This window comes from Amblyomma mixtum, chromosome 1 (assembly GCF_055824585.1).
Source record: "Amblyomma mixtum isolate Tamu chromosome 1, ASM5582458v1, whole genome shotgun sequence".
Classification (NCBI taxonomy): Eukaryota; Metazoa; Arthropoda; class Arachnida; order Ixodida; family Ixodidae; genus Amblyomma; species Amblyomma mixtum.
In genome coordinates, this window is record NC_143012.1 from 69,544,083 (window position 1) to 69,571,915 (window position 27,833).

General features: G+C 45.0%; 4 protein-coding genes across 4 annotated transcripts in view; 2 read left to right on the forward strand and 2 right to left on the reverse strand.

Annotated features, from left to right (window-relative positions):
* Window positions 1–27,833, reverse strand: part of LOC149366670 (flap endonuclease GEN homolog 1-like) — a 517,650-nt gene that overhangs the window by 147,654 nt on the left and 342,163 nt on the right. The gene's annotated exons all lie outside the window — the stretch shown is intronic.
* Window positions 1–27,833, reverse strand: part of LOC149366671 (flap endonuclease GEN homolog 1-like) — a 170,030-nt gene that overhangs the window by 129,235 nt on the left and 12,962 nt on the right. The window lies entirely within an intron of this gene.
* On the forward strand, window positions 15,895–17,007 carry LOC149366678 (iripin-2-like). The gene has a single exon (XM_089565920.1). It carries the CDS (start codon window positions 15,895–15,897, stop codon window positions 17,005–17,007), a length of 1,113 nt encoding a protein of 370 aa, XP_089422046.1.
* On the forward strand, window positions 23,126–27,780 carry LOC149366679 (transcription factor Adf-1-like). The gene is made up of 4 exons (XM_089566046.1): window positions 23,126–23,270; window positions 23,565–23,739; window positions 23,976–24,086; window positions 27,771–27,780. The coding sequence occupies exons 1-4, from the start codon at window positions 23,126–23,128 to the stop codon at window positions 27,778–27,780; spliced, it is 441 nt and encodes a 146-aa protein (XP_089422172.1).

A 27,833-nucleotide genomic window follows, 5' to 3' on the forward strand; every position in this document is an offset into this window, starting at 1 on the left:
CCCTTCTAGCTGAAACGACTTCTCCAGCCACAGAAAATGCCCTCTCAATTGGCACTGAACTGGCTCGTATTGCTAAGTATTTCGTGCACAACTCTAACTATACCAGCTTCGCAGGTATAGCCACAAAGAAGCTCACCAGTGCAGTCATCTACTGCATGGCCCAACGTTACGCTATATAGTTACGCATTGCTCTGGGCGCCGCCATGTTGTTATGTCTCTGTCGATACTCGCCGGTGCTCGCAATAGAATATTCGGCTAGATACGAATGTTCGCGTCGTGTCGAATATTCGAAACAACACGAGTACCTGGATTTCGAATCTAATACGGATACTAAAAATATAATATTCGAATTATATTCGAAAATTCCGAATATTCGCACACTCCTACTGTTAACATTTTTTCACGGCGTTCGCGTCGAAACGGATACACTGTGAACATGTGTGAACGAATCGGTTGCTATAAAATGTCATGGAACACTGATCGCTTGCATTTATCGGCCCCCATCTAGTGAAAGTGTCGAATTTATCAAGTTTGTGCGTGATCTTCTTGAATATGCTTGTATCGTAAATATCCCTGTTGTTTTGGTTGGAGACTTTAACATTGATCTTTTGACAAACAGCTCCCCGCGACGTCTTTTTTGTGAAACCATTGATGCATTTCTCTGCACCAATGTTATTCAGTCACCAACAAGAATAACCTTAGAGAGGGACTCATTATTAGATTTATGTGTTACAAATCATGAGTTATCAAGAGTGCTATCAGGTGTGCTTACATTTGATTTGAGCGACCATCTGCCTATATTCTGTTTTTTTCCTCGGGCGATAAAAAAAAAAGGAAGCAAGTACCAGCTCCCCAGATAGTATATCGCAGTTTCAATCAAGAAAACTTAGCTAGGTTTAGATCCATGATGGAAAGCACTGCCTGGAGCGAAGTTTACAATGAGTTAAATCCTAGTATAGCGTACAATATCTTTCTTCAGTTAGTAAAAAGCAAATATGATACCGCATTTCCTTTGACAGTGGGAAAAACTCACAAAAAGTCTCGAAAGCCGTGGGTTACGAGAGAGTTATATCGACGAATTCAAACCCGTGACAGGCTTTTTGACAAATTCATCCAATCAAAAGATCCAGTCATACTTAAGGAATACAAAAAACTTAGAAATAAGTTAGGCTCTGATATTAAAAAAGCTAAGAAACAGTATTATCAGAATAAATTTTCAGCAGTCTCCAATTGCCCTAAGAAAATATGGGATTGTTTGAGCGACCTCATGGGAAGGGCGACAACCCATATTCCCAGCACATTAACATTCAATGGTGTTGAATACAGTGGCGCTGCTTTGGCAGACAAGTTTAATGCTCATTTCCTATCCTCTGGCGAATCATCTCAGAAGCAGGATAGAAATCATGAAATTGCTCAGTATATTGCCTCTCCAATTGGTAGTTCCATATTCTTGAATCCTTGCAGCGAACATGAAGCATTCACATTTCTTAGAAGCCTAGACAAATCCACTGCGGCAGGCGCAGATGAAATTAAGGCCGAGCCTATTATTGCTGTTGCCGATCTAATTAGCTTGCCCTTGCAGCATATATGTAACAACGCGTTAGTTCAAGGTATTTTTCCAGATGGTATGAAAATTGCCAGAGTGGTTGTTTTACACAAAGGTGGCCCTTATGAAAATATAAACAACTACAGACCTATATCTGTACTCCCTTTGTTTTCTAAACTGCTGGAATATTTGATCAAAATCAGACTGTGTAAGTTCTTTGACGACAGACAAATTTTTGTTAACGAACAGTTCGGATTTCGTGAGAAGAAGTCAACAGAAATGGCATTGCTTAGTATAAAGGAAAAAATATTTTCTAATATGGATGACAAACAATTTACAGTTGGACTTTTTTTAGATTTCAGGAAGGCATTTGATTCAGTTAAACATGATATTTTATTTTATAAGCTACCTTTTTACGGCATTCGAGGAGTTGCCTTAAATCTGATCCGTACTTACCTTTCCGGTCGCGTTCAGTATACATGTTTGAATGGTCATCAATCACAACCTGGTCAATTAATATACGGTGTCCCACAAGGGTCTATTTTGGGTCCAGTATTTTTCATTCTTTATATCAACGATATAATAGCCATCCCTCGAACTCCCACAATAATTTTATATGCAGATGATACCAGTGTATTTTTTTCTGGCATGCATCTTAGTAATATTCAGGCTGAGGCAAATGCATGGTTACAAGAATTGTCTTTATGGTTGAATATAAATAAACTAGAGTTAAATGTTAATAAAACAAAGCTTATTGTATTTAAGGCACGTAACAAGCCTGATAACAGTGAAATTAATCTTATATTCAAAAATAGCGTAATTGAGCGTGTTTCTTCCTACAAATTTTTAGGCATAATCTTTGAAGAACACTTGAGTTGGACCCTGCATATTAATAAGATTCATGCCAGCATATCAAGGTCATTATGTGTATTATATAAACTTCGAGACCTTGTTCCGAAATGGCTGAAGTGGCAGTTATATTATACCCTAATTCAATCACATCTTCATTATTGTTTACTTGTTTGGGGATCTACAACGAAAACTAACCTCACGAGGCTGATAACATTACAAAAAAAAGCAATACGATATGTCGAAAACCTTGCATACAATGATCGTACAGGTTTGTACTTCTCTAAGCATTCTATTCTAAAAGTCAACGAATTATTTGAGTTGAAACTGCTTTCTTATGTGTTTAACGATTTCAAACATCATCCCACTAAATATGTTCAATTAAACTCTAGTAGTGACGCGCCTTATAAATTAAGGCACGTCAGTTATAGAGTACCATTTGTAAGGACTAACTATGGAACCGAAATGCTTTCATATTTAATTCCCAGTCTTCTAAATAAACATACACAGGCCATAGAAATTATTCAGAAATCTGTTTCCCAAAAGTCATTCAATAGAAATGCTAAAGCTTACCTCCTCTCTCGCCCGAATGATTAAAATTCTTGATGTCCCTGTTCTTCCGTCAACTCTTTGAATTCTCGTGTTTTTATTGTTGTGATGTGCCTTGTAAATATTTACTTTAATTATGTCATTGCAAAAGTATGCACCTTCCTCCTACTTTTACCTTGTATAATTATGTGTTGTTTTTTGTAATGAGAGTGTATGAAGCTCTTGCTTCTTTTGCCGCTTGTCGTGAGCATTGTGTCGGGTGCTTGGGCCCCGTCAGGCAGAGTGCATCTGCCTTTTGCCCCTGCATCCGAGACCTTGATGTCTAAATAAAGATCTATCTATAACATAGACAGGTCAGCTAGTCAGTGACTCAATGCAGAGTGCATTTTGCCACCGCAGAAATAACCGTGCACTATGTCTAGGGGTAACAAACACGACAGCGCGCATCCCTTCCGTTTCTTCTCGCCTTAGAGCTAGCCGGTTAATTTGCGCGGTGGCAAATTGCACGCATTCCTGCGCAGCATTACGGGTCTTACCTGAAAACGAAGACTCGACGCCTTCCAGTAACCGCCTTCTTCTTTTGTAACGCGGTTCCGGTAAGATAAATGACGCAGCGGCTTCCATCGTTGAAGCCCAACGTGCCGTCAAGACGAAAAGCCAGCACGCTTCCCGACGCGGTCAGTTTTTCACAAAGGGCTGGAAGTTGTACTATGCAAGCGGGTCCAAAAGCTACGATCATCAGTCAACCCGAGCACGAGTTTGAAGCATCGATCTCGGAAACAATAACACACAACCCATGCCCGAACGACCGAGCACACACGACAAAACGGACGGCGTGGTGTGCGTATAGTGCCCGGATTTTTTTTTTCGTCTTGTCATGTGACCTGCCAGTCTGCGCGCTTGATTTGAACGGCGTTAGGAAGTCCGCGCGGCGCGGGCGCAAGGTACAGTCTTTGTCAAAAGTTTAGAGCCCAGGGGGTTTGCTTCTTAGCCTCGCAGTGGGACTCGTGTAACATTCGTGGTAGTCCTACCCATTGGAGGAGGCAGGACCAGAAATCATCTTACCTTCAGCAAATTTGGAGCGCTGTAGATGCATTACGAACCAGACAGTGTGCTTGAGAAGCAAACCACCTGGGTTCCAAACTTTTCACAAAGGCTGTACATGTTACAATAAGCTGAATATTGGTCTCTCAATAGAGGTGTCGAATATTGGTCGCACAAGGCATTTTAACAGCATGTATATTTCTACTCCATGCACCAATCAAAATAATGCCATTTTATTTCGTGAGCTTGCCTCCTTTTTGATGTATTAGTCTTCGGTTACATTTGTGTACATATGTGTGAATGCTGCCTATATGAGCAAATGAACCCACTCCTGTAAAAATCCCTAATGGGATTGACAGTGTCTCCAAATAAAATAAATACCAGGTGTTTCAGGGAAAACTTCGAAAATTTTCGAGAGTAGGTTTTTTTTGGGTATAAATATGACTTTTGCGGCAGTGTCAGTGTACACCGGAAAGCCGGTTAATTGTCTTTATTAAGCTGGTAAACTAAATTATGATGACTAACTTCTTGAGTATCAGAGATAGGCAACTGCATGGTTGCAATTAGAGATTTGTAGTCGGTCGTTAGTAATAGCACAGTTCTAAGAAATATGGTAATTCATATCAGTTTTTAGAATTTCGAAAACGCGATTACACTCGCCGCTGTGTCTCGACAAAATACATGCGCTTTCGAAAGCATGTAGGCAAAGCATTCACTCCAGCGCCACGGGTAATCGCGCTTTAGAAATTCTAAAAACTGATATAGCTATTACTAACGGCCGGCTACAAATCTCTAATTGCAACTATAGGCGTCTAACTCTACTAGTTAGAAGGTTATTAAAATTTAGTAAACCAGCTTACTACTTAAGACGATTGACCGGTTCTCTGGTGTACGCCAACACTGGTAATACTATGCCGCACAAACCATATTTTTACCCCAAAAAGCCTATTTTTCAATTTTTTTTTGAAGTGTTCGCAGAAACACCCAGGGCTGCACCTCCACACCGTTACATGTGCTCTCACATTTATTAATCAGTAACACAAGTTAGCTCTCTGCTACGTTGTGCAATTTAATTCCAACATGAGAAAGTTTCACGCCTCCATTTCTCTTGGTACCAAAAAAAGAATTTCAGTTATACATTAGATTTTGCATTGCCAAGTGACCTCATGAACAGTATTTTTCGAGTCATTACCTACAACCAACTCAACATCGTGACCTCTCCCATAGCCGATATAATATGAATAAAATCTGTTCAGCTGAAATGGGAATCGTTTAAGCTGTGGTTGTGGTTGGTTCCATAATCAGTGAAAAATCGGCTGTAAATTTAACTTTTGTTGATTGGGTTTAATTAAGCTACAGTCAGTTAACTTTATATCATCATCATCATCATTTATTGAACCCTTAAAGATAACGTCTGGGACATTACATAAGGGGGCGGGGGGGAGATAGTGGTGTGAAGCGGCCATACAAAGGCATGTGAACATAAAAAAAACATAACAAAAATAACAAGGATTACAAGTTTGACGGGAAATTAAAGTCAAGTAATCCAAATAATACAGAAAATATATGGAAAAGCAGGCCATATGGAAAAGCAGGCAATATATGAAAAGCAGACCATATATTAGGCCATATCAGTCACGAACATATAACTTCTTAGTGACTCGTGAGAAATCGGGTGTAAATAGATATTTTACTGCTTGAGTTTTAATTCACTTGTAGTCAATTCAATTTATATTGGGTCGTATCAGTCAAGAACGTAATGACTTTTTATTCTAAAAAGTCTAAAAAGGTATTAATATACCTTTTTAGACTTCACATATACTCCATAAATAGTTAATTGCATCTCAGTGCGCATTTTTGTAAGCAACCTGCAGCCCCACTTCGCTTTCTGACCCACACAGTTTGGATTTCGGCCCGGGCTGTCAGCGCAAGATATCGTACTGCAGCCCAAGGAAACACAACTGCTCACACGGAAAAGGACATCTAACACGCGAGCATTTTTAACCCTCAAATCCCCCCCCCCCCCCCAAAAAAAAAAACCTAAACCTAATTAACTGCAAATTAATGACGCTTAAGCTTCGCCTTTAGGAGTTGAACGCGACAGCGTGTTGTAGCGCTGCCAGGGAGTCCACGGAACGCCGCCACCCGTTCGGCGCGATGCGTTGCCCTTTGAACGCAACGCTTTTTGAGGAAAGGAAATGGGGCTGTAATTCTCTGTCATCTCGGTGGACACCTGAGCCGCACCGTACAGGAAGGGAGGAAGTGTGAGTGAAAGAAGAGGGGCCGTAATGAAGAAAAATGAAAATTGTATTTGAGGAAACGAAATTACGCATTAACTGTTTCACATATCTCAGTAGACACTAGTCGAAAATTGTATTTGAGGAAAGGAAGTTGCGAAGTAACTGTCTCACATATTTCGGTGGACACCCGTCAAAATTCGCGGGCGGTGAAGTCACGACAATTTGGACCAATCTGAAATGCAGACAAATACGCCTTGCTCGTTGGTAAATTGGTCTTTGAGGAAAGGAAATGTATCTGTCTCTCATATCTAGGTGGACACCTAAACCTCGCCGTAACGGGAAGGGAAGAAGATGGGAGTGAACGAAGACACCGTATTCACTAGACGCACCTTTCTTCATTCCGAACCATCGAGCTGGCATGGCGGAGTGGTAGCATTCTCGTCTCACACTCCGAAGACCGGCGTTCGATTCCCGAGCTCGACGAATTTCCTACTCGTTTTTATTTATTTATATGGCCTGACTAGAAAAGTTAATTAGGCTAATTGGGCAATTAAGCAATTAACTAAGCTCAGTCCCACTTACTTCGAGCATCACTATACGATCCCTTCAATTGGTTGCATGCATGATTACTAGCCAAAGTACAATTGGTCCCGTTTGAAATTCGCGCAGTGTGACGTCACGACCGTTTCGACCAAATGAAAAGCGTGACATTTCTGTCGACAACTGCTGCTTACAACGATGAGACATTAAAGGCTTTCGCCTTAATAGCGTCGAGCACCGGTACTGTGTGACAGCATGGCTCGCCCGGTCTAACTCGAGCAGCACAATTGACAAGGAGCTGGTTAAGCATCTTGTCACTGAGACCGCTTACTGGACAGAGGTGTTGAAGCGCGTAGTTGTTGTAGTTAAGCTTCTAGCTGAGCGCAGCCTAGCGTTTAGGGGAAGTGATGAAGTTTTTGGTTCACCGAGAAATGGCAATTACATGGGAGTACTTGAAGTCATTGCGAAGTTTGATCCCTTTCTAGAGGAGCACATCAAACGCTATGGGAACAAGGGAAAAGGTCACCCATCGTACCTGTCAAAAACCATTTGTGACAAATTTATCTAGCTATGGCAAAGGCTGTCAAAGATCGTCTCGTTGACGAAGTGAAACGCACAAGATACTTCACTTTAAATGTTGGTTCCACTCCAGACCTTACACACGTTGGTCAACTGTCAGTTGTTTCACGATACTATACTTAAATGGGCAATTGTACGAACGGTTTCTTGGATTTGTTCCAACTGTATCGCATACCGGCTTGCATCTTTTCGACACCGTGATGACCCTCTTGACAGCCAATGGCATCTCAATTGGTGATTGTAGGGGCCAAGCATACGACAACGCGAGTAATATGTCAGGAAAGTACAAAGGACTGCAAGATCAAATAAAACACCTGAACGAATTGGGAGTCTACGTCCCATGTGCTGGTCATTCACTAAATTTAGTTGGCGCGTGTAGTGCTGACAGTTGCCTTGAGGCTGTCAAATTTCTTGCTCCAACTCAGAGACTGTGTGTGTTCTTTGCTGCCTCACCTAAGCGATGGAAACATCTTTTGAACAGCATGGGTGAAAGTGGTGACTGTGAGCAACTTGTTTTGAAAAGTCTCTCTCAGACCAGGTGGTCAAGGCACGCTGAATCACGTAAGGCCATTTTTAAAAATTTCAAAGCAGTCTTGTGCTGCCTTGAAGCGATCTCAAAGAATGAAGAAGAAAACGGTGACACTCGGAACGAAGCGCACTCTCTCTTCAAGAAGATGACAAAACTAGAGACTGCATTAATGGCAATTTTCTGGAGTGAAATCTTGGAGCGCTTTGACAAAACGAGCGTAGCAGTTCAGAAACCAGGATTAGACATTTCTACTGCTGTAGAACTGCTGAGCTCTCTAGAAGGCTTTGTTAATTCGTTGCGACCTCTCTTTGATACCTTCGAGGAGAGAGCACGCACGCTGAGTACAAATAAATGTTATCAGGATGGGGGCAAACGTATCATTTTAAGTAAGCACCCGGACGGAAAAAGCGATAGTGTGCTACGAGGTAGAGAAAAATTTATGGTGGAGACCTTCAATGTCGTGCTGGATAGCCTAGGCTCTGCTTTGCGCGTGCGAAAGGCTGCCTACGCTGAGCTCTGCGAAAGGTTCGGATTCATAAAACTGCTGACAGAGGTTGGGAGAGAAGCCTAGCTCTCTGGCACAGCAGGCTGAGAGGTTGGTGAAAACCTACGAAAATGATTTGGAACCAGCATTTCCCGCTGACATCGTTCAGTTTGCGAACTTTCTGCACAACTCTGTGTGCAAAGACACGAGTTCCCTGGGAATAATGAAGTTGCTGCAAGAAAGAAAGCTTACTGATGTGTTTCCGAACCTTTCCATTGCTTTGAGAATATACTTAAGCATACCTATGACAAACTGCGAGATCGAGAGATCGTTTTCTAAGTTGTCGCTGATAAAAAGTCGCATTCGTTCGAGCCTCCTTGACAATAAGTTGAACTCGCTTGCTATCATGTCCATTGAAAGTGACCCTCTCCGCGATCTATCTTTCGAACAGACTATATCTGATTTCGCCAAAGCGAAGGCGCGAAAAATGCCATTTTAAAATGAACTGTTTGCGGAGTAGATGAAAAGTTCCAACGACTTTGTTGCATGTATCATCTCCCACCCTCCATGTTAACAATGAAACTCTGAGCAGTATAATTCAAAAGATGTAAATCTTCGTTGTCCGTCTCTTGTTTGTTCTTGTGATATTGAGCCTGCTTGTAATGAGCTGTATTGTTGTTGTTTTTGATAGTGCCACATTTATTTGGCGTCATCTTTGCTTGTCTTTCCTTCAACGAAAGTATTTTAAAATACGCTTTGTAATTAGAGTTGGTAATTTTCATATGTATTCTAGTGAACTTTATGGTGTTTGTATTCCCTTAAGTATTGTATATATCTGTTGTATATTTATTGTGTAACGTGTATAACGATTACTGCAGTCTGATACTTGAATTTTAATAAAGAAGGTTTGGGTACAATCAAGCTTCTCCTCACAGGATTAGATTTAGTGATCCAAACAAATCCTAGCTTTTTCAGAAAACAGAATGCAGATTAAGTGAATTCGCTCAGTGAACAGATGTGCTGGTGTTTACAACAGCACGCGTCTCCTAAATTTTGTCGCACTCCTTATAGTAATAACACCGGGATTTTTTCTTTAGCTTTACCAAACTGAAAAACAAATCGGGATGTGCTAGCTTCTTTGAGGTCCCACAGTTTCACTTCGTGCTCCGGCGGCCACTAGGAAAGCGAAACACTCGTTTACGGGTTTATGTTTAGATTTATGGGCTTTAATGTCCCAAATCAACTCCGGCTATACAGGACGCGGATAATTTCGACCACCTCGGGTTCTTTAAAGTGCACTGATGTCGCATATTACACGGGCCTCTAACATTCCGCCTCCAGCCAAATGCGATCGGCGTGGCCGGGACAATTTATTTTGTTCGTTCTTTTTGCTAAGTATTGGTTTCGTAGAATGAAGGTGTGAATGAAAGAGAGAAATAGGTGCCGTAGTGTAGAGCTCAGAAATAATTTCGACCACCTGGGGATCTTTAACGCGCTCTGACATCGCACAACACACGGGCGCCTTTTTGCATTTTCCCTCCATCAAAACACGGTCGCCGTGTGGCTGGGTTTGAATCCGGGTACTCGGCTCAGCAGCCGAGCATCTAACCACTGAGCCGGGACTTTAATTCTCCTTTTCAAATTTTCCCCACGAGGGCAGTAGTAAAAGTTCATCGTGTGATCAAATTAATTTTAATAACTTTTAATATTGCCCTCTCGGGCACTAATTGTGTCTCTATTTCCTAGTCGCTGCCGGAGCACCCATCTCAGCTTTAGGAAGCTAGCTCAGCCTGCTTTTCCTTGATGCGCTAGCATTAAAACAGAGCTGCGAAGGAAAACCCGTCTGTCGGCTTGTGTAGGGCGTCACTGCAAGAGGAGAGGAGGCGGCGCGCTGCACTGCAGCCCCGCAAGTTGTCGGTCGGCCCACGTGGCTCTTCCGTGGCGTTCGGCGCTCGGCCATATACGCACACGTGTCGGGCGTTCTAAAAGTCGCCTGGTTTTTTTTTGCGCTGTAAACCTAATGCTACTGCGTTACTTCTGCATGAATCCCATTGATCGCCTTCGCTCTTTTTACTAGTTGGAATTAAAATGAAACATGGCATATATTCTAGTCGTGTAGCGGGGAGCAGGAAAGAGGGGGCAAGTAGAGGGAGAGGGGAGCAAGAAAGAGGGGGCAAGTAGAGGGAGAGGGGGCCTACATCCGCATTAGCCCAGGGCCCCCATTTTATGTGAAGCATACTACTTTAGCTACCACTTCAGCCCTTCACCGTGGTTATGCGCCTCCAAATCACGTGATACATGACGTCACACCACGTGACACGATGACGTCACGACAGTGGAGAAACGGGGGCCCACCTCGCGCCGTCGCTGTGGTTGTGCGCCTCCAAATCACGTGACACGATGACGTCACGGCAGTGTAGAAACGGGGGCCCACCTCGCGGCGTCGCTGTGGTTGTGGGCCTCCAAATCACGTGATACGATGATGCTTCGCATTCTCCAGGCTTAACCAAGTTAAGCCTCAGTCATTTTTTTTATAATCCGGCCCAGTGCTTTTCGTCTCCTTTTGCTGTACGAGCTCGTTTTGTTGGCCATGTTCGCAGATAACGGGATGTAACATTATAATCAGTAGTTCAAGGAAAATTCACGTTCACAACAGTAGACATATTAGTCAGCGTTCCTTCCCTGCCAGGCTTGACGAACGTTGGCTTGACTATCTGGCGGATATTTCTGAGAACGGCGAAGTGGTCACCTCTAAGAAGTCTCCTCTACCGAGAACCGGATTCATGCTTTCGCTTTGTGCGATAGATAGGTGCAATACACAGATGTAGAACTAAGGTCCCTGGATCGGTTTTAGTAGAAGGGCTGCGGTGTCTTGCACCTGACGCTTGGACTTCCTCGTCTCTTGCTGGACTCCAGTGATGACTTGACCCAGTTCGGCGGCGAGGTGCTATTTCCCGGGTGTCCCAGCTAAATGTAAACAACCTTTTAAAAAGACGAAGTGTCCTAGTCCAGGGAAACCAACTAAAGGTTGTTCAGAGTCGCATGGCCTAGTCTCGAGTAGTTTTTTCATTCATCAAAGTAAATTAGTTAAGCTTAATTAGCTTAACTAATCAAAGTAAATTAGTTAAGCTTAATTAGCTAACATTTTAATTATAGACTTTAGGAAAAAAGTGTCAATGGAAATGTTTTCGCCTCGAAAAACCGGCAGTAGTGCCGTTTCCATCACGGTACGATTTGCGTAGCTTCATTTGTCGGCCTTAAAAGAAAGTTAACACGTGACCAGTTGCTCGCTCGCGTCTCTGCCCCAATGTGCACCCAAAGTCTCATCGAGGTGAGGACTTCAGGAAAACAGAATTTTATTCTCTAAGGTGCATCTTGGGACGTTGAAGTGGCACGGTTGTCATGTGGAAGCTTTTTTTTTATTGTCTGAATTACGGTTAACGGCCGGTAAAAAAACTATTTTACGCAAATAGTACGTTGCTGCAAATGTTTCAGTCAGCTGTTTTTCAAAGCGATCTGCAACTTTTCCATTGACACTTTGTTCATCAAGTCAATAATTAAAGTTAGCTTATTAAGATTAACTAATTACTTAACTTTGAAAAACGAAAAAAATGTTCCAGGCTAGGTCACACGACTCTAAAGAACCCTCAGTTGGTTTCAGACGGCTAGGGCATCCCGTGTTTTTTAAAAGCTTGGCTACATTTAGCTGGAACACCTGGTATATATTCATTTATAACCACCAGGGCTTTACGTGCCGAAAGGTGCGTAGATGTTCAACACACGCATGCCGTTGTTCAAAAACGTGGAAATGAAGAGAACTTCAATATCTCGGTCATGGCGCAGCACCTTCACTCCGTTGTCGCGAAGGAAAACAAAAGCGACCCCCCCCCCCCCCCCCCGATCTCCTTGTCCCAAAGCTCCAGTACGATTTCGTACCGAATGACGTGTCGAAGTTCCCCTTCGAATGACGTGTCGACTTCCCCTTGCTTAGCTGCCCTCGTGAGGGCGCGGCAGTTCAGCGCGCCTAGTACAAGAAAAAAAGTCGTGGTGGTGGTGGTGGTGGGGGGGGATCGGAAGGGTGGTCGGTTAGTCAGACTATGGAAGGGTTCTCCTCCAAGTCCAACAAAGGCGAGGTGAGAGGGTAGTCTGGAGATGAGTCATAACAATGGTCTAAAACAACTCAGTCACATGCCTTGCCCCCAAACAACTCGCAGAGGGATGGCACGCCTTTCTCCTCGTCCTGTCAGACTCGTTTTCGCTGGAACTAGCTAGGCGTGGAGGGTCATTAAGACAGGCGCGCTTTGTTAGGGGCCCTCCTTCTGAAGAACTTGAGCTTGCTTCTGGGAAGTTGTTCTTTGTCTGCTTCTTGGTCTTCTTCCTGGGGCTTCGCTTCCTCTTCGGGTGGGTTCACTTGGCGTATGTTTCTTTGTCCTCGTTGGCCTGGTCCCAGGTGGCCGGAACCACGTCCACTTCCCTCCCGTGAAATCCTGAACACCACGTGAACGGCGACCACGTGAACGGCGCGTGCCGTTTACGTGGTCGCCTTCTCTTTTTGCTCGACACACGCATCAAACTAAAAATGAACCATTTGGTACAAGGAAGTTTAGTAAATTAAATTCCACTTTGTGCAACTAATGTGGTGTTGGTTCTTAAGCATAAATTAAAAATTATACTGTAAATCATGTTGCTAGTGTCTTCACGCAGACTGTGTTTCGCAAAATTCGGTGTTATTTAATCATTTTTGTTTTTGTTCTGTGATGGCCATAATTAAACTTATCATGCATCTCTTTGCGGGCTTGGCGCTTCGTGTGGCCATCGTGCAAGAGCAGGACGAGTAATTTGTTCGAATGCAGCCCAACAGTCCCCTCGCAAGTGGAGTGCAACGATTACTTCAGATATGACTGTTCAGTTCACTGGAGGACAGCTCCGTTGAGCACTTTATGGATGCCTCAGCCGTGCCACAGCAGCTTTCCGAGCTGCGTTGTCCAACCTGATTGGCACGCACCAAGCTTGAAAATAAATTATTTTCCCACAGCCTCTTCCACCATGCTCTTGGGCCCCCTTTCTTTACTCCCCAGGGTGGCGAGTGGTAGCGCAAGCCATCCTGCGTGCGCTAGAAGCGTAATTCTTGTAACTAAAGCAATAAACGGGTCTTTTTTCTGGGAATTCTTTGGCACCCTAATTTATGAATATTTGCTAGGTAGAATGGGTATTATAACTAAAAGGTAGGCAAGGATATACAGCGCATCAGGAGAGGAAACCAACCCGGTAAAAAGTCCAATTCTTTGTAAATGTCCGTTACGTGCAGCAACATTTGGCTAAAATGAATTCAGGGCGAAACGACAGGTTCAACGTTGCGGTCTTCGAGGCGCGTTTCCCAAAGGCTATGAAGCCGATGAATCTCAACCCCTCACCGCTTAGGAACGCCGGAATGCTACCATTCGAAGGCAACGCGCGGAAGAATCGCTAGAAGGACGCGCATACCATTGCTTACGCAATTTACCCGGTTTAACCAGAGCTAAACAATTGGCAATTTTTTTTTTGCATTGCTTCCACGAAACCCAGACACTGCGGCCAGGATTCGATCCCACGACCTTGTGATCAGCAGACGAATGCCATAACTACGTAGTCAGCAACCGCGGCTGGTCGGTCAGCTAGAACCACAAGCGGTAGACGGTATAGGATACTAATTTACAGAATGTAAGTGAATGCATTCCGGGGATTAGTGGGGCAGATGGATGGATCACACACACGTGACTGTGGGCAAATTAGAAAGCTGTCACCTCCCCACAGCCTGTCCTTCATGTCAAAGCTAGGGATAAGCAGAATTCGAAATGTGTACTTGACGCATGAGGCGTAGCCAAGCTCGAAAATGCACAGTATAATCTGCAAATTATTATCTGTATTACTTCGCTGGAATAAAATAGCTCAACGTTCAGTGATTGCTCCCTGAAGATAATCTTGAATCTTTTTAAATAATATTTTTGGAGATAATCTTGCACTCAAGCCGGATAGAAATGTACTGTCTCTTCGCCAAATGGGAGGCGATGACCAAAGCGGCAAAATAGGGCGACGCGCTCTCCATGCCCAATTTTCATGACACCACGGTTAATCCTAGATTAAGCTGTGGTTAACCTTGGCGCCCCTACCCCGATTTCACACTAGCAGATCCAACGGAATCTGTCTAGGGAGGGAATCGGTACACCCCATAGGCCGGGAGGGGGCCCCTTTGAGGGGCATTTAACGCTTCGTTCTTGAGTGAGACGTCACGTGAAAGCTATTTGTGGACTGTGCAAAAATTTCTTGTTCAATATCCGCCAATATGGCCTGAAATTCCCAAAATAATTCGATGCACCTGGTGCAGGCGCAATCTGAAAAAAATTCCAAACAAAGTTGCCTCGGTAAACCGGGTGAGGAGTGTATACCGCGAATTGTATTAGTAATATTTTTTTTTTTACGCACAACCACGTATTTCTTCGCCTAGCATTTTATAAACAGGGATCCACAATCAAGAGAAACCGATAAGATGGCACTTTTGTCGACAAAAAATATGTCCGCCAGCCGACGTTTCGACCAGAGGCGCCCTGTCTTCATCCGTTTGCCGAAACGTTGGCTGGAAGGCTGAGCCTACCCCCTTCGACCCTTGTTCGTTTTTCTTTCTATAAATAGAAACAATTACTCCTCTCTGTAGTTACATTTTCGTGCAATGCCTGTAAAGGCCTGGGGGTTCGTAAATCAATGTACATAGCACCTCGCCGCCGAACTGGGTCAAGTCATCACTGGAGACCAGCAAGAGACGAGGTAGTCCAAGTGTCAGGTGCAAGACACCGCAGCCCATCTACTAAAGCCGATCTAGGGACCTTAGTTCTACATCTGTGTATTGCACCTATCTATCGCACAAAGCGAAAGCATGAATCCGGTTCTCGGTAGACGAGACTTCTTAGAGGTGACATCTTCGCCGTTCCCAGAAATATCCGCCAGATAGTCAAGCCAACGTTCGTCAAGCCTGGCAGGAAAGGAACGCTGACTAATATGCCTACCCAGAGTAACATCTGCTGACATCTGTCCATCTGCCTCAAAGACAGTCTCCTTTGTGCCCTTGGTGAGGTCACCAAATAATCTATGGCAGCGTCTCTCGAGAGTTGGCAGCAGAGCATTCTTTCCCACACTGGAATTTCCGGAAAGAAGGCACAGCTGGGTCTTTCCGCGGCTTTGTGCGAGTCCCAGACGGGTGGGGGCGATCCATTGTCCGGACTGGAGGGTACCGCGCCCTTCTTGCTGTTCCTGCTACGATGAATCATGCGCGTGGCTTGACGCTCGTGCTTCAAAGCTAAGCCAATCAGAACAGCGTTTTTTCACGAGAGAGAAAATTCTTCAGGCGCCATTCGCTGTGCCTGGCCGGGGTAAAAATCGAAACTCCCATTGGCCACCGCAGAGGAAGGGGGAAAAAGCAAAAAAAAAAAAAACACCACTGCCAGTCGGTATAAAAAGAAGCGCCTTACATGCGACCTCCAGACCTCGGAAAACATCCACCATGAGGTTTGACGGTGCGCCGCTCGTGAAAGCTCACAACCACTTCGCTGTGAACCTCCTCAAGCGGTTGGCGACGGAGAATCCTTCTTCCAACGTGTTCTTCTCGCCGACTTACATCGCCGCCGTTTTCGCCATGGCCTACGCCGGCGCCGCGGGGAGCTCGGAAGACCAGCTGTCATCGGTGCTGGGTCACACCGAGGTCGGCCTCACGGACAAGCCCTGGGTCCTCCAGGCGTACAGGCTCCTCCTCGAGCGCACGTACTCGAACGTGACGCTAGAAGTGGACAACATAGTCCTGGTGCAGGACAGCTTCGAAATCGACGAAAGATACAGGCAGCAGCTGCACGATGTGTTTGACGCAGAGCTCATGTCCGTGGACTTCACCAGCTTCGCAGTCGACCACGCGGAGGACAACGCTTTAGAGCGAGAAAACATCGACAGCATCCTGCCCGAAGATGAGCCGCTGGGCATGATTCTCTTCCAGTCCACCGTCCACTTCAAGGCTACCTGGGTGACCATGTTCGACCCGTGGGACTCGGGGAACAAGTCCTTTTTCAACCTGGGTACCACCGAGGTCAGTAAGCCGATGATGCAACTCACCAGCCACTTCCCCTACACTCGTCTCGACGTGCTCGGCGCGGCCGCCGTGGAGATCCCGTGCTCGGGAAACAGGTTCACCATGGTGGTGCTGCTTCCGGACTCCGCGGTGGAGCTCGCAGAGCTCAGGGACGACCTCTCACTTGCGGTTCTCGAAGACGTCGGCAGGAGTCTCAGCCCCTGTCTGGTAGCGCTCAGCCTGCCCAAGTTCAACGTGAGCGTCAACTACGACCTGGTGCCCACCATGCGAGCCCTGGGACTCAACGTCGTCTTCGGAGAGTGGGCCGACTTCAGCGGAATCAGCGCGACCACGCCGACCTACATCTCGGCCGCCTTCCACAAAGCGTCTTTTGAGGTCGATGAAGAAGGAACCGTCGAGCCCGCAGTGACCCCCAGTTCGGCGGATGGACCTCCACCGGATATCACCCCGTTCACCGTGGATCGCCCGTTCATCTACTACATCAGGGATCGAAAAAACAACCGCATTTTTTTCATGGGTGAGATCCACAGTCTTTGAGATGGGAGCCATCGTCCTCTGCACGAGAAGAAGAGGAGCGGTTCCACGGCAGGCAAGCGTCTGAAAAGTCGGGTTGAAATAAACTACTCATACTTTCACTGCATTTCTGAGACTTCGTTTTTATTCCCGGTCTGAACTTCCTCATTCTTATTAGTGGCTTAGAGGAGTATGCCAACGGCCCTTGACATGGGCGTCCGAAAGGGGGGGGCGGGGGGGCAAGTGGGGCGAATGCCCCCCCCCCCCCCCCTGCTGGAATTGCGGTTATTTATGCACTAGTAGAAAACAACTACACAGCTTGATTAGCACGCTTAGGTGATATTAAGTTATCGAATTTTGCTTATCGAGTTCAATTCTTTGTTAATTAATAAATTCTGTTTGTTCTCCAAGCCTAGCCCTAATTTTTGTTTCATGTGCGCAATGTATACTACAAATAGTTCCTTTTTGGTGCTAAGCTACCGCCTCCCCTATACCCGGCCATCGGGTGCACCCCCCTGGAAAAAGTTCTGCGGGCGCCCTTGAGACTATTCGTAAGGCCCATTAAATCCTCACACAAAGGCCTTACTTCTTAGATTGAATGTCCCGCAAAAACGTAGCATCTAGTGAGAAGCACAGATGGTTTAAGGGAAGTAAGGAACAATGGGGATTTAACATAAGGGGTCACTGAATTGTGTAACAAAGGAGAAAGCGGATCATTTTGATGTACCTGACCGCTTCCTCTGAACATCCCCCGTCTGGTGCTGTGACAAACTTAATAAAAAGTATATAAAAAGTATAGGCTTCCCAAGAACTCATTCTTTGGGTAATTTTTCACTTAATTGGGACCTTTCCTTGTAAGTGCGCTAGTATATATATGCGCGCGCAGGGTGTCATGACATTCGAAACACCTGTAGACTGCGACCGTGCGGCACCTGAGCTGGGGCAGCGGAAATGAATGGATACCAGGCGGGCTGTAGTAATGAAATGAAAGAAGTGAAGGGACCGTTAGAAAGAATGGGGAGAGATAAACTACAAAGAGATCTTGTTACATATTCGCATATTAAAGCGCTAACCGCATGAGGCGATAATTCGCGGCGACACGCCGCGCGATGAAATGAGGGCCGCCGAACCACTGTCGCTCATTGCGTCGCCCGGTTTCTGGGTTTGCAGAAAATATCGCCCATCGCCCGGAAGTGCCGCGCGAGACTAGCCAATGACGGTAGGTCTTGCGGGTGCGCAACTTCCGAGCCGTTTTTTTTTTTCACCGGAGACGCAGCCGACGTAGCCCTCACCACGGCCGGTGCTCCTCCCGTGACGTCACGAAAAGAGGCCCACAGTCGCCGCCACTTACGGCGGAGCTTAAGGAATCGCGACCGGAATCAACTAGCAGCAATAAGCTTACATTTATCAGTCCACATTTTTTTCTTTAGTTAAAATACTGGAATGAATAGCAGACAATTTACGCGGAATTTATTTTGAGGCACTAGCCGCAAACCATCTGTGCAAAGATTGTTTAAGCACTGATGTCAGCACCTCTATCGCATTGCGCCTTCTCGACTTTCTCAGTAGATGTTTTTCTTCATGCATTATTTGAAATAAATTTGCCAATATTTTAAAATTTTTCCTTTTTTTCACCTGGTTTTATGAAGCATAGCGATAATGAAGAATCAAAAACTCTCGAATAGCTTTCACAACTGCGTATGTGTATTTTTATTGGAGATACATGTATTTGTTCTAGAGTCATATATTACATGAATACGATCGCTTTCGATACAGGTACATACATTGCCACAGTTTAAGTATTTACAACATAACAAGTGGGTTTAGAAGTTGACATATAAAACACTCATGTTGCTATTTACAACGGAACCGCTGCCTTATTCGGCAGAGTCTCAGCTTTTCTCTTTTTCGCCTTGGCGTTGGCATCCAATATTTTGTCGTTCATCTTGCAGCAGTAGTTCTTGAGGAAAATGTTCGTGCTACACCACAAGAGGTGTTTTAGAACAACTTCGCACTTGTGGCCATCCTCGCAGGTGTCAAACTCTGAGGAATCGTCACCGGCGAGCAGTTCAAGCGTGAGGTCCGTGACTAAATGAAAAAGTCCTTGTTTGTTGATAGTTGCTTAACAACTACGTAGTTGTGTGCGACAGCGTTGACGGCAAATGTTGCTGGGTAAACAAGCCCGCCCCTGTCAAGTTGCTTCACAAGGTCGTATCGTCCATCCGTGTCGGATATTGATGTCGTCCTTTTTTCCGTGAGCGCATCCCTGCATTTTGTACACTTAGGCTTTTTAAGTGTTGCGTACACTGCATAGCCTGCCACATATACCAGCACCGGGACGATGTCTTTTAGTTCCGACAGTGCATCTTCGGTCACCACTACATTTAGGCTAGGTCGTGGATAGTCTGGTCGCAAGTGAAGCTCATCCCATCGCTCATCCTCACTGATGGCTGGCAAAGTGCTTTGTAGCTGTAGCTTCTTTTCACATTCATACACTTGCCTCATCGACACATGATACTGGGATCCAGCTAGCATCCTGTACTTTCCGAAGCGCTCCTCCAGACTGTCGGTTTGGATCTTTCCTAGAAGGACATATGATAGCTTGAGCTCTTCGAAGCAGTACTTCGTAAACTCCACAAAAGCATATGTTGTGTGGTCGATAGCGGCATGGGTCTCTCTTGTTAGCGTACCACTGTCCAAACTTTTGCCTTTCCACTCCTCCAACCAGGCCAAGAGATTGTGAAGGAAATTAATCTTGATGTCATTTTCCGAATTAAACACTGGTTCTAGCAACTTGTCTCTAAGCCTTTTTCCCTTCCAAGGCGTCCTCACGTTCACAATCTTCCACCATTTCACCACCAACTCAATGAAAGTGGCAGTCCCTTCGAAAAATAAGAGGTTGTGCTTCATCCCAAGGGCTCGCAGGGCCTGAGGAAGGTATTCATTGAAAATTTGCAAAGCCAACTTTACATTTTGTCGTTCGATGTTCGATGGATTGAGAGCTTTTCTTGACAGTCTGTAGCCATAGCTTAACAGCCTCTCGCACTCCAAGTTGTATAGATTCCTGATGGTAGCAAATGACGCAGAGAGCATTCGCTGTCCTCCAGTGTGGTCTTTTTCAAACTCGGGAAAGTAGAAACAATGTTGGTCGTTTTTCTGGTTAAGCCAATTATTGCGTATACACTTTAGTATGTGTACCGGGTCTATTACAAAAAAAGAGGCCTTGCAGGGTCCGATGGATGCGAATAAACAATTTGTTTAGAAGGAGGTGACGAGAAGTGAGACATAGCCTTTGTGTTGATGGCATTGTTGTACTTACAACACACACTACCCTGTAGCCAATTTCTTCCAGGCCACATATTACTTTCCGCAGCAACTGGTGCAGATACTCTGATTCAGCTTTTTGGACAGGGACGATGTGAGCGGCTTCCTCAAATTGGCACAAGAGGCTCTGCACCATAAAGACAAGTGCGTTGGTTGCTGCACCCGAGCTGTTCAGAGCAGCACCTGTAATATTGCCTCCTTTATAATCGAAATAAGGCTTGATGTGAATTTCGTCCACCATCAGTGTCACAAAACGTTGGCGAACATTCAAGTCGGTGATTCTTCCGGCCATGTAGCGGAGGAACGATTCACTCTGATGTTCGACTTGAGGATTCATGCCATACGGTGAGCATATTGATCGAATGGTCACTGGGTGCGGCAGAGTCATGATTCCAGATCCGCGGATATATTGGTATGCGTGAGGCGATACAGTGAAAAGTAGGCAGCAAAATATCATGAAGTCGGCTTAGTAGCGTCTCCGAACTTTTTTCATTGAGAGTAGCTTCAATTGCTCGCTAAGAAATTGTATGATGTTGGTGCTCTCATCTGTGGGCGAAAAAGATAACTTTTCCAGCAGGAGAAGAATCTGCTTGCAGATGTCGTCGTTAGCAGATTCAGGACTTTGACTGAGGTCGCCACTGCTTTTTTCAATGACCTCAAGTAGCTCCACCATTGCTTTCTTGCTGTTTGCTACTGTTGGGATGGAGAAATTGGTGCCTAGTTTTGTTATTGGCATTTTTACGAAGTGAACTCTCACGCTAAGGTCAGCTTTTACTGCAACTGAATATTTGATGCATGGAGCTTCGTCTCCAGTGATGTGCACTAAAATATGGCGTTCACTCCCTTCAATAGCATGCCAGAATGCAGACTTTTTGCTTCCTATATATTCCGTCCAGTCTTTTAGGTTTAGAATCCTATCTGCTTCTTGCTCTTCGCGGAACACTTCAGCTGACTCTTCAAGCGCTTTCCTCAAAGCAGCAGCCTCAAGACGCATGCGCTTCGAGTCTGGGTCATCCCTTGAGGTGCTTGGCTTAGAAGTGTAAGCGGGCATCCCGGAAACTTTGAAGCGATTGCACCTGGGCGAAGGCGCAGATGCGAAAGGGGTGAAGTGGTGGTGCGCCCTGTAACCTCGTCGATGTGGGAGGCCTCTCGCACGATGTCAGCCTCAATAAAGTGAAGCTCGCAAACCTAGAAGGAAGTTAAATTTTTGTTTAAATAGCAGTTGTAGCTTGGCAACAGTTTTCTTGAAAGTCTGCATTCGCTACCCACAGTGCTAACCAGCTGCTAGTTTAAATACACTTTTTTTTACAATGCATGAGCATAAGCTTATCGTAGTTTGCAAAAGTAACTATTCTATAAGGAAGTTTCGAACATCTTACCCTGGACTGCGGTGATACAACTAAGTTCTCTCGTGGTATTGCCCTAATCCAGGCGTTCTGTTCTTCTTCATGCCGGGGAAACTTGAAAACGTGGTTTTTGGGACCCGATTTGTAGTTAGTCCCGCAATTGGGCACGCAGCACTTGTTAGGCATATCCTGGCAGAAGCGTAATCCACATTCCGTTATCCAGCGATGGCACTAGAAGATCGTCTCGGACACAACCGCACGCGCAGCACGAGGTTAGGCACAGTCAACGTCTAGAAAAAAATGTGCGTTCGGAAGCATGTCGCGACATGCCATGACTTTCCCCCAGGCAGTGAAGAAAGTGTCACGTGTTACCAGAACGGATCGCATTGTCGTCTCCTTCGTCCCCCACTCTGACTTCTCGGTCCAGGCCTCATTTGTGTACCTTCCAGGCCTCATTATCAACACGAGTGCGCTGCTCGTAGCTTCGAGACGTGCTGCACGGAACTTCTATGTGGGCCTCTTTCGCGTGACGTAGCTCAGGGGGGGAAGTAACAGCCCGCAGGCCTTATGTTGAGACCGGCCGTGCCCTCACCATGGCAGGTTGTTGTGTAGTGGTTTCTTTTTTTAATTTTGCATTGAATATGGAAGGTAAAAGAATTTTTCTACCCCGGCACCTGCTATCGCCGCTGGAAGCACCTGAGCTGGGGCAGCGGAATTAAAGGATAGCAGGCAGTGTGTAGAAGTGAAAGGAAAGGGGTGAGGGGATAGTAGAAAGACAGGCATTGCGAGTTTCCGTCGGCGTACCATGGCGGACAAAGACGTTGGGGAGGCCGGCAGCAGACTGAAAGAGCGCGCGCTCATGGAGGAAGGAAAAAATGCGTGCGCTTTTCTGTCACGTGACTTTGCGTATTGGATAAAAATAAAATTATTGCCCACATATATTTTTGTCAATGTTTTTATTGTGTTTTATCTTGTGTGGAGCCTTAGGAACGTTGTTCTACGCGTTAATTAACGCAAAATGACTGAACGCTGAAGTGGCAGCAGTCGAGCAACAGTGAAAACGCGCCGCTCCGACGCCGAGTCGCTTCGTGCGGTTTGCGCCAGCGACAGCGGTGGGCGACGGCGTCGTCATCGCGCGGCGCATCGCGAAGGAATATCGCCTCATGCGGTTACCGCTTAAAGGCTGAGCTGCATGCAAGCGAAAACTCACGCGAACGCGACGGCGGCACGCGTCGCGCGAAGCTCCGCGCGACGCTTCGCGCGAACGAAATGTATGTGTCGCTTGGCTCGTCGCTCGGATCTGCCGAAATAGAAAATTTCGCTAGTTCGCCCGGAAGTGCATGCGCGATCAGCCAATAGCATGAACGCTCAGCGTACGTCACTGCCGGTCATTTCGCGCGCTTTTTTTGTCTTGAAGCGCTGCGTTGAGATCGCCGTGTATTCGCGCTTCCAAGCTACACCATACCAAAACGATGGCGAACCAGAGCTTCAACGAGCGTCTTATTGATGCCGTCGAGTACGAGCAGGTCCTTTGGGACCTGCAGCACAGGCTCTACAAACATCGTGGCCACTCTGAGGCGGCTTGGCGCCGAGTTTCAGAAGCCGTCGGTGCACCAGGTGAGCAGTTTTGTAAACAATTTCATTGAGTTGGTTTCATTGACTGCTAACTGCTTCCGTACGCAGACTGGATATTTACGAAGTGAAGGCGCTCATTTATGTCTCATGCATGTGGTGTTAGCTGTCGTCGAGCGATCGTTATCGTTCGCTAGAAAATGCGCGCTGCCGCGTAGCAGATTTGCCTGACAAGGAAAGCATGCATAGAGAACTAGAATTATACTATTTCACAGAAATACGGTACAGGCTTTTATCTTGTGGCGGGTTTAACGGCATGTGCTCTTTGTGCTTTCGCAGTTCCAGAGGTCAAAGCCCGGTGGAAAAACCTGCGGGACACGTTCCGCCGGGTCTTTAAAAATCGCGTCCGGGCAAGGAAGAGTGGGGCTGGGGTGGACGACGTGGAGGAAGAAGACACCACCTGGCCCTACTATGAGCGATTGTGTTTCCTTCGGGACACGATGCTCGGCAGGCCGTAAGTCAATTTCCCATGATTTTAGCAGATTTATTTCACTTCAACAGCACAAATATACACCAATGGTATTTGCAGTCTACCAATGCTAAAAATTGTACCAAATGAATTCTATTTGTGTTTACTGTCTGAAATAAATCAAACAGACTGTCCATGGTATTCAAGTGCATTTAAACTTGCAAAGGCATCATTTACTTGTTTGCAAGTGGAGTTTACACTCATCTTTTACATCACTGCAGAACCTCCGGTAACTTGGACCCCCTACCCCTCAATGTCGGGGCCAAGGATGTAGCAGAGGGTCTTGATGACCCTGAGCCAGCACAAAATGCCCAGCAGATTTTTGCGGAGATGTATACTGGGGAAAATATTATCTCTGTTTTAAGCCCTGGACCAAGCTCAACTCCACCAATAAGTGCAGGAGTTGAGCTTCTGCCTGAAGCACCCAGCTGCATTGAGCCCCGCAAGAAAAAAAAACAAAAAGGACAAATACGATGATGAAATTGAAAAATTAGGAGATATTCTGAAAAAGGAACCGGATGAATTGGACCATTTCGTTTCTTTTATTCTGGCAAAAATGAGAACAGTTCCAAAAAGGTTGTGGAGCGAGATGCAGTTGGCAGTGTTTCAGACGGTAGCTCGTTTTAGCCAAGATGAATGAGTTAGTAAACTTATCCTGTGCTCCACAGGATGAGTAAACTAGCTCATTCATCCTGTGCATGACCAGCTGGTGCAGGGATTTCTAACTTTTTTTGTGTAGGGGGGCAAGACTTAACGTTTTTGTTATTTATTTTGGTGTGCATGAAATAGTTTTGTTCGTAGTTTTTCCTGTGAAAGATGTTTTTTTGTTTTATTGCGGTTTAACGTCCCGAAGCAACTCAGGCTATGAGGGACGCCGTAGTGAAGGGCTCTGGAAATTTCGACCACCTGGGGTTCTTTAATGTGCACTGACATCGCACAGTGCACGGGCCTCTAGGATTTCGCCTTCATCGAAATTCAGCCGCCGCAGCCGGGATTGTCATCCCCTTTAACATCTGTGTTGCTGTGATAACTACATGCTGCTGCAATATTTGCAATTTTTTTGCCAATAACCAAAGTTCCTATCATTGTACATTTTAATTTAGTCAACGTTGTCACTTGAAGTCACAGTGATGATTTTGAACTCCTGCAACTGTATTTCTGGGCAGTACAAGGTGTAAAATTGTCATCCCCTTTAACATCTGTGTTGCTGTGATAACTTCATGCTGGTGCAATATTTGCAATTTTTTTGCCAATAATCAAGGTTCCTATCATTGTACATTTTAATTTAGTCAACGTTGTCACTTGAAGTCACAGTGATGATTTTGAACTCCTGCAACTGTATTTCTGGGCAGTACAAGGTGTAAAATTGTCATCCCCTTTGACATCTGTGTTGCTGTGATAACTTCATGCTGCTGCAATATTTGCAATTTTTTTGCCAATAATCAAGGTTCCTATCATTGTACATTTTAATTTAGTCAACGTTGTCACTTGAAGTCACAGTGATGATTTTGAACTCCTGCAACTGTATTTCTGGGCAGTACAAGGTGTAAAATTGTCATCCCCTTTAACATCTGTGTTGCTGTGATAACTTCATGCTGGTGCAATATTTGCAATTTTTTTGCCAATAATCAAGGTTCCTATCATTGTACATTTTAATTTAGTCAACGTTGTCACTTGAAGTCACAGTGATGATTTTGAACTCCTGCAACTGTATTTCTGGGCAGTACAAGGTGTAAAATTGTCATCCCCTTTAACATCTGTGTTGCTGTGATAACTTCATGCTGCTGCAATATTTGCAATTTTTTTGCCAATAATCAAGGTTCCTATCATTGTACATTTTAATTTAGTCACCGTTGTCACTTGGAGTCACAGTGATGATTTTCAGCTCTCACATCTCTATTTGTGTGCAATAAACGATGTACTTACAGTTTCCTTATTTTAGTAATGTGGATATAGTGACTAGTGTTGCAGTAACAAACACAAGCAACAGTCTGCTTACAAATTCATTTAATTCTATTAATTATAGGGAACAGGTGGGACAGAAAGCTGCAGCAGCAGCTTGGCTAGTCTGCACCTCCTACAATGTGACGACAGTGAATATTTCAGAACTTGACTACGTGACATGGCAATGCAAAAAAAAAATGAGAAAAGAAAAGAGCTTGTACAACACAAAAAGGACACACACTGGTAAGCATGTACACTGCATACAGGGGCTCATTTTATTTATTTATTTATTTATTGAATACTGCGGACGTGCTGTATGTCCAAGCAGGAGAGGGAAATACATACAGGAGGGAAAAGCAAAACAGGTGCGATAATACTGAACGATATAAATACCACAAAACAAGCAACGCAAAAGTACAATTGAAAACGCGGTTACAGTACAGCTACTAAACCAGCAGTGAAAATCAAGAATGATTACAAAGCAACGGAGAGTTCTCCGGTAGAGCATTCCATTGGGAAACTGTTCTCGGAAAAAAAAAAACTTGTAGGTATTTGTGCGTGCAAAAATAGGTTTCAGGCTAAGGGCATGCTTATGGCGCGAGGCTCGTGTGGAATCATTAACGATGTAATTTTCAGGTCGGATACCAAGTCTAGAAAAGCATAATGAATGAAGGAAGTTGAGACGGGCTTTCTTCCTTCTATCTGCCAGTGGTTCTAAGTCTGCGAGTTTCAACATGGCGGAAGGAGAGTCTAGGCGCCTGTAACGGTTGTAAATGAATCGTGCCGCAAGACGTTGCATTCTTTCTAGTTTTTGGATGTCATCTATTGTGTCGGAGTCCCATACAATGCAGGCATATTCGAGACTTGGCCTTACAATAGATTTATATGCTTTCAGTCTTAGGGCACTAGGGCAACCGCTCATCCGAAGCTTCAGAAATCCTAGCTTTTTGCAGGCGGAGGAGCATATATTTTCGATGTGTTTCGTCCATTTGAGCCGTGACGTTATTGTGACACCTAGATACTTATATTCTTTTACAGCTCTGATTGCAATGCTATTAATGTTGTATGAAAAATTATGTTGCGTGGTCTTTTTACAGATGCAGAGAGAAACTGTTTTGTAAAAGTTAATAACCATTTCCCATTCAGTACACCATTTAGCTAAATATTGTAGATTTGCGTTCAAAGTAAGCTGGTCAGACAGCTTTACGGACACAGAGGGATCGAGAGCTTCTGGGAGGTTGTTTATATAGATATTGAATAGTACTGGACCCTTAACCGATCCTTGAGGAACACCTGAGTAAACCTCTAAGAATCGAGAGGTGGCTCCATCGATGCGAAAAACTGCTTTCACTTTGAAAGTATGATGTGACCCAATTTATTATTTGATCCGGAATGCCTATTAATTTCATTTATATTACTAGTTTGTGATGAGGTACTCTATCGAAAGCTTTAGAATAATCTAAAAAAATCATGTCGACCTGGCCACCACAATCAAGCACTTTAGCAAGTTCATGTACAGTGACCACTAGCTGTGTTGTAGTTGAGAATCCTCATATGCAAAATAAAAATAAATACCAGGAAAAAATTGGCAGTGGCTTAGCTCTGGTTAAGCCTGGATATACAAGCAAAAAGCTGCATTTATGCTTTGTCTGACGTCATGGCTGTCGCAGTTCGCGCTCAAGGCACTGGGAGCACCACGATAGCGGTGTAGATTTTGAGCCAACTCCCTCGCTATCACTTCTGGGTCTTCTTCCTTCCATGGCGAATGTCTGCGCCTCTTCTACGGTCGCCGCTCACGCGTTATCGCAACGCCTTGCTGTTCAATTATCCATACCCATTCAGGTGCCAGGTACACATTTTCGTACCCCTCCGCTAAGGCGTCTCTCATAGCCTTAGTCGCTTTGGGGTGTTAAACCCTACAAACCAAACCAAACCAAAATTTTGTTGTCACGAAGTAAAAATATCGCAGCAAACATGGACAGAGAGAAGACTGAGACAAGACAAGCGCTGACTACAACTCAGCTGTAGTCAATGCTTGTCTTATCTCAGTCTTCCCTCTCTCTGTGTTTCAGGAAGCTATAAGTGCAAACCCTTATGGCTTTCTGACACCAGGCAGACGCCACTGCCATTGCGTT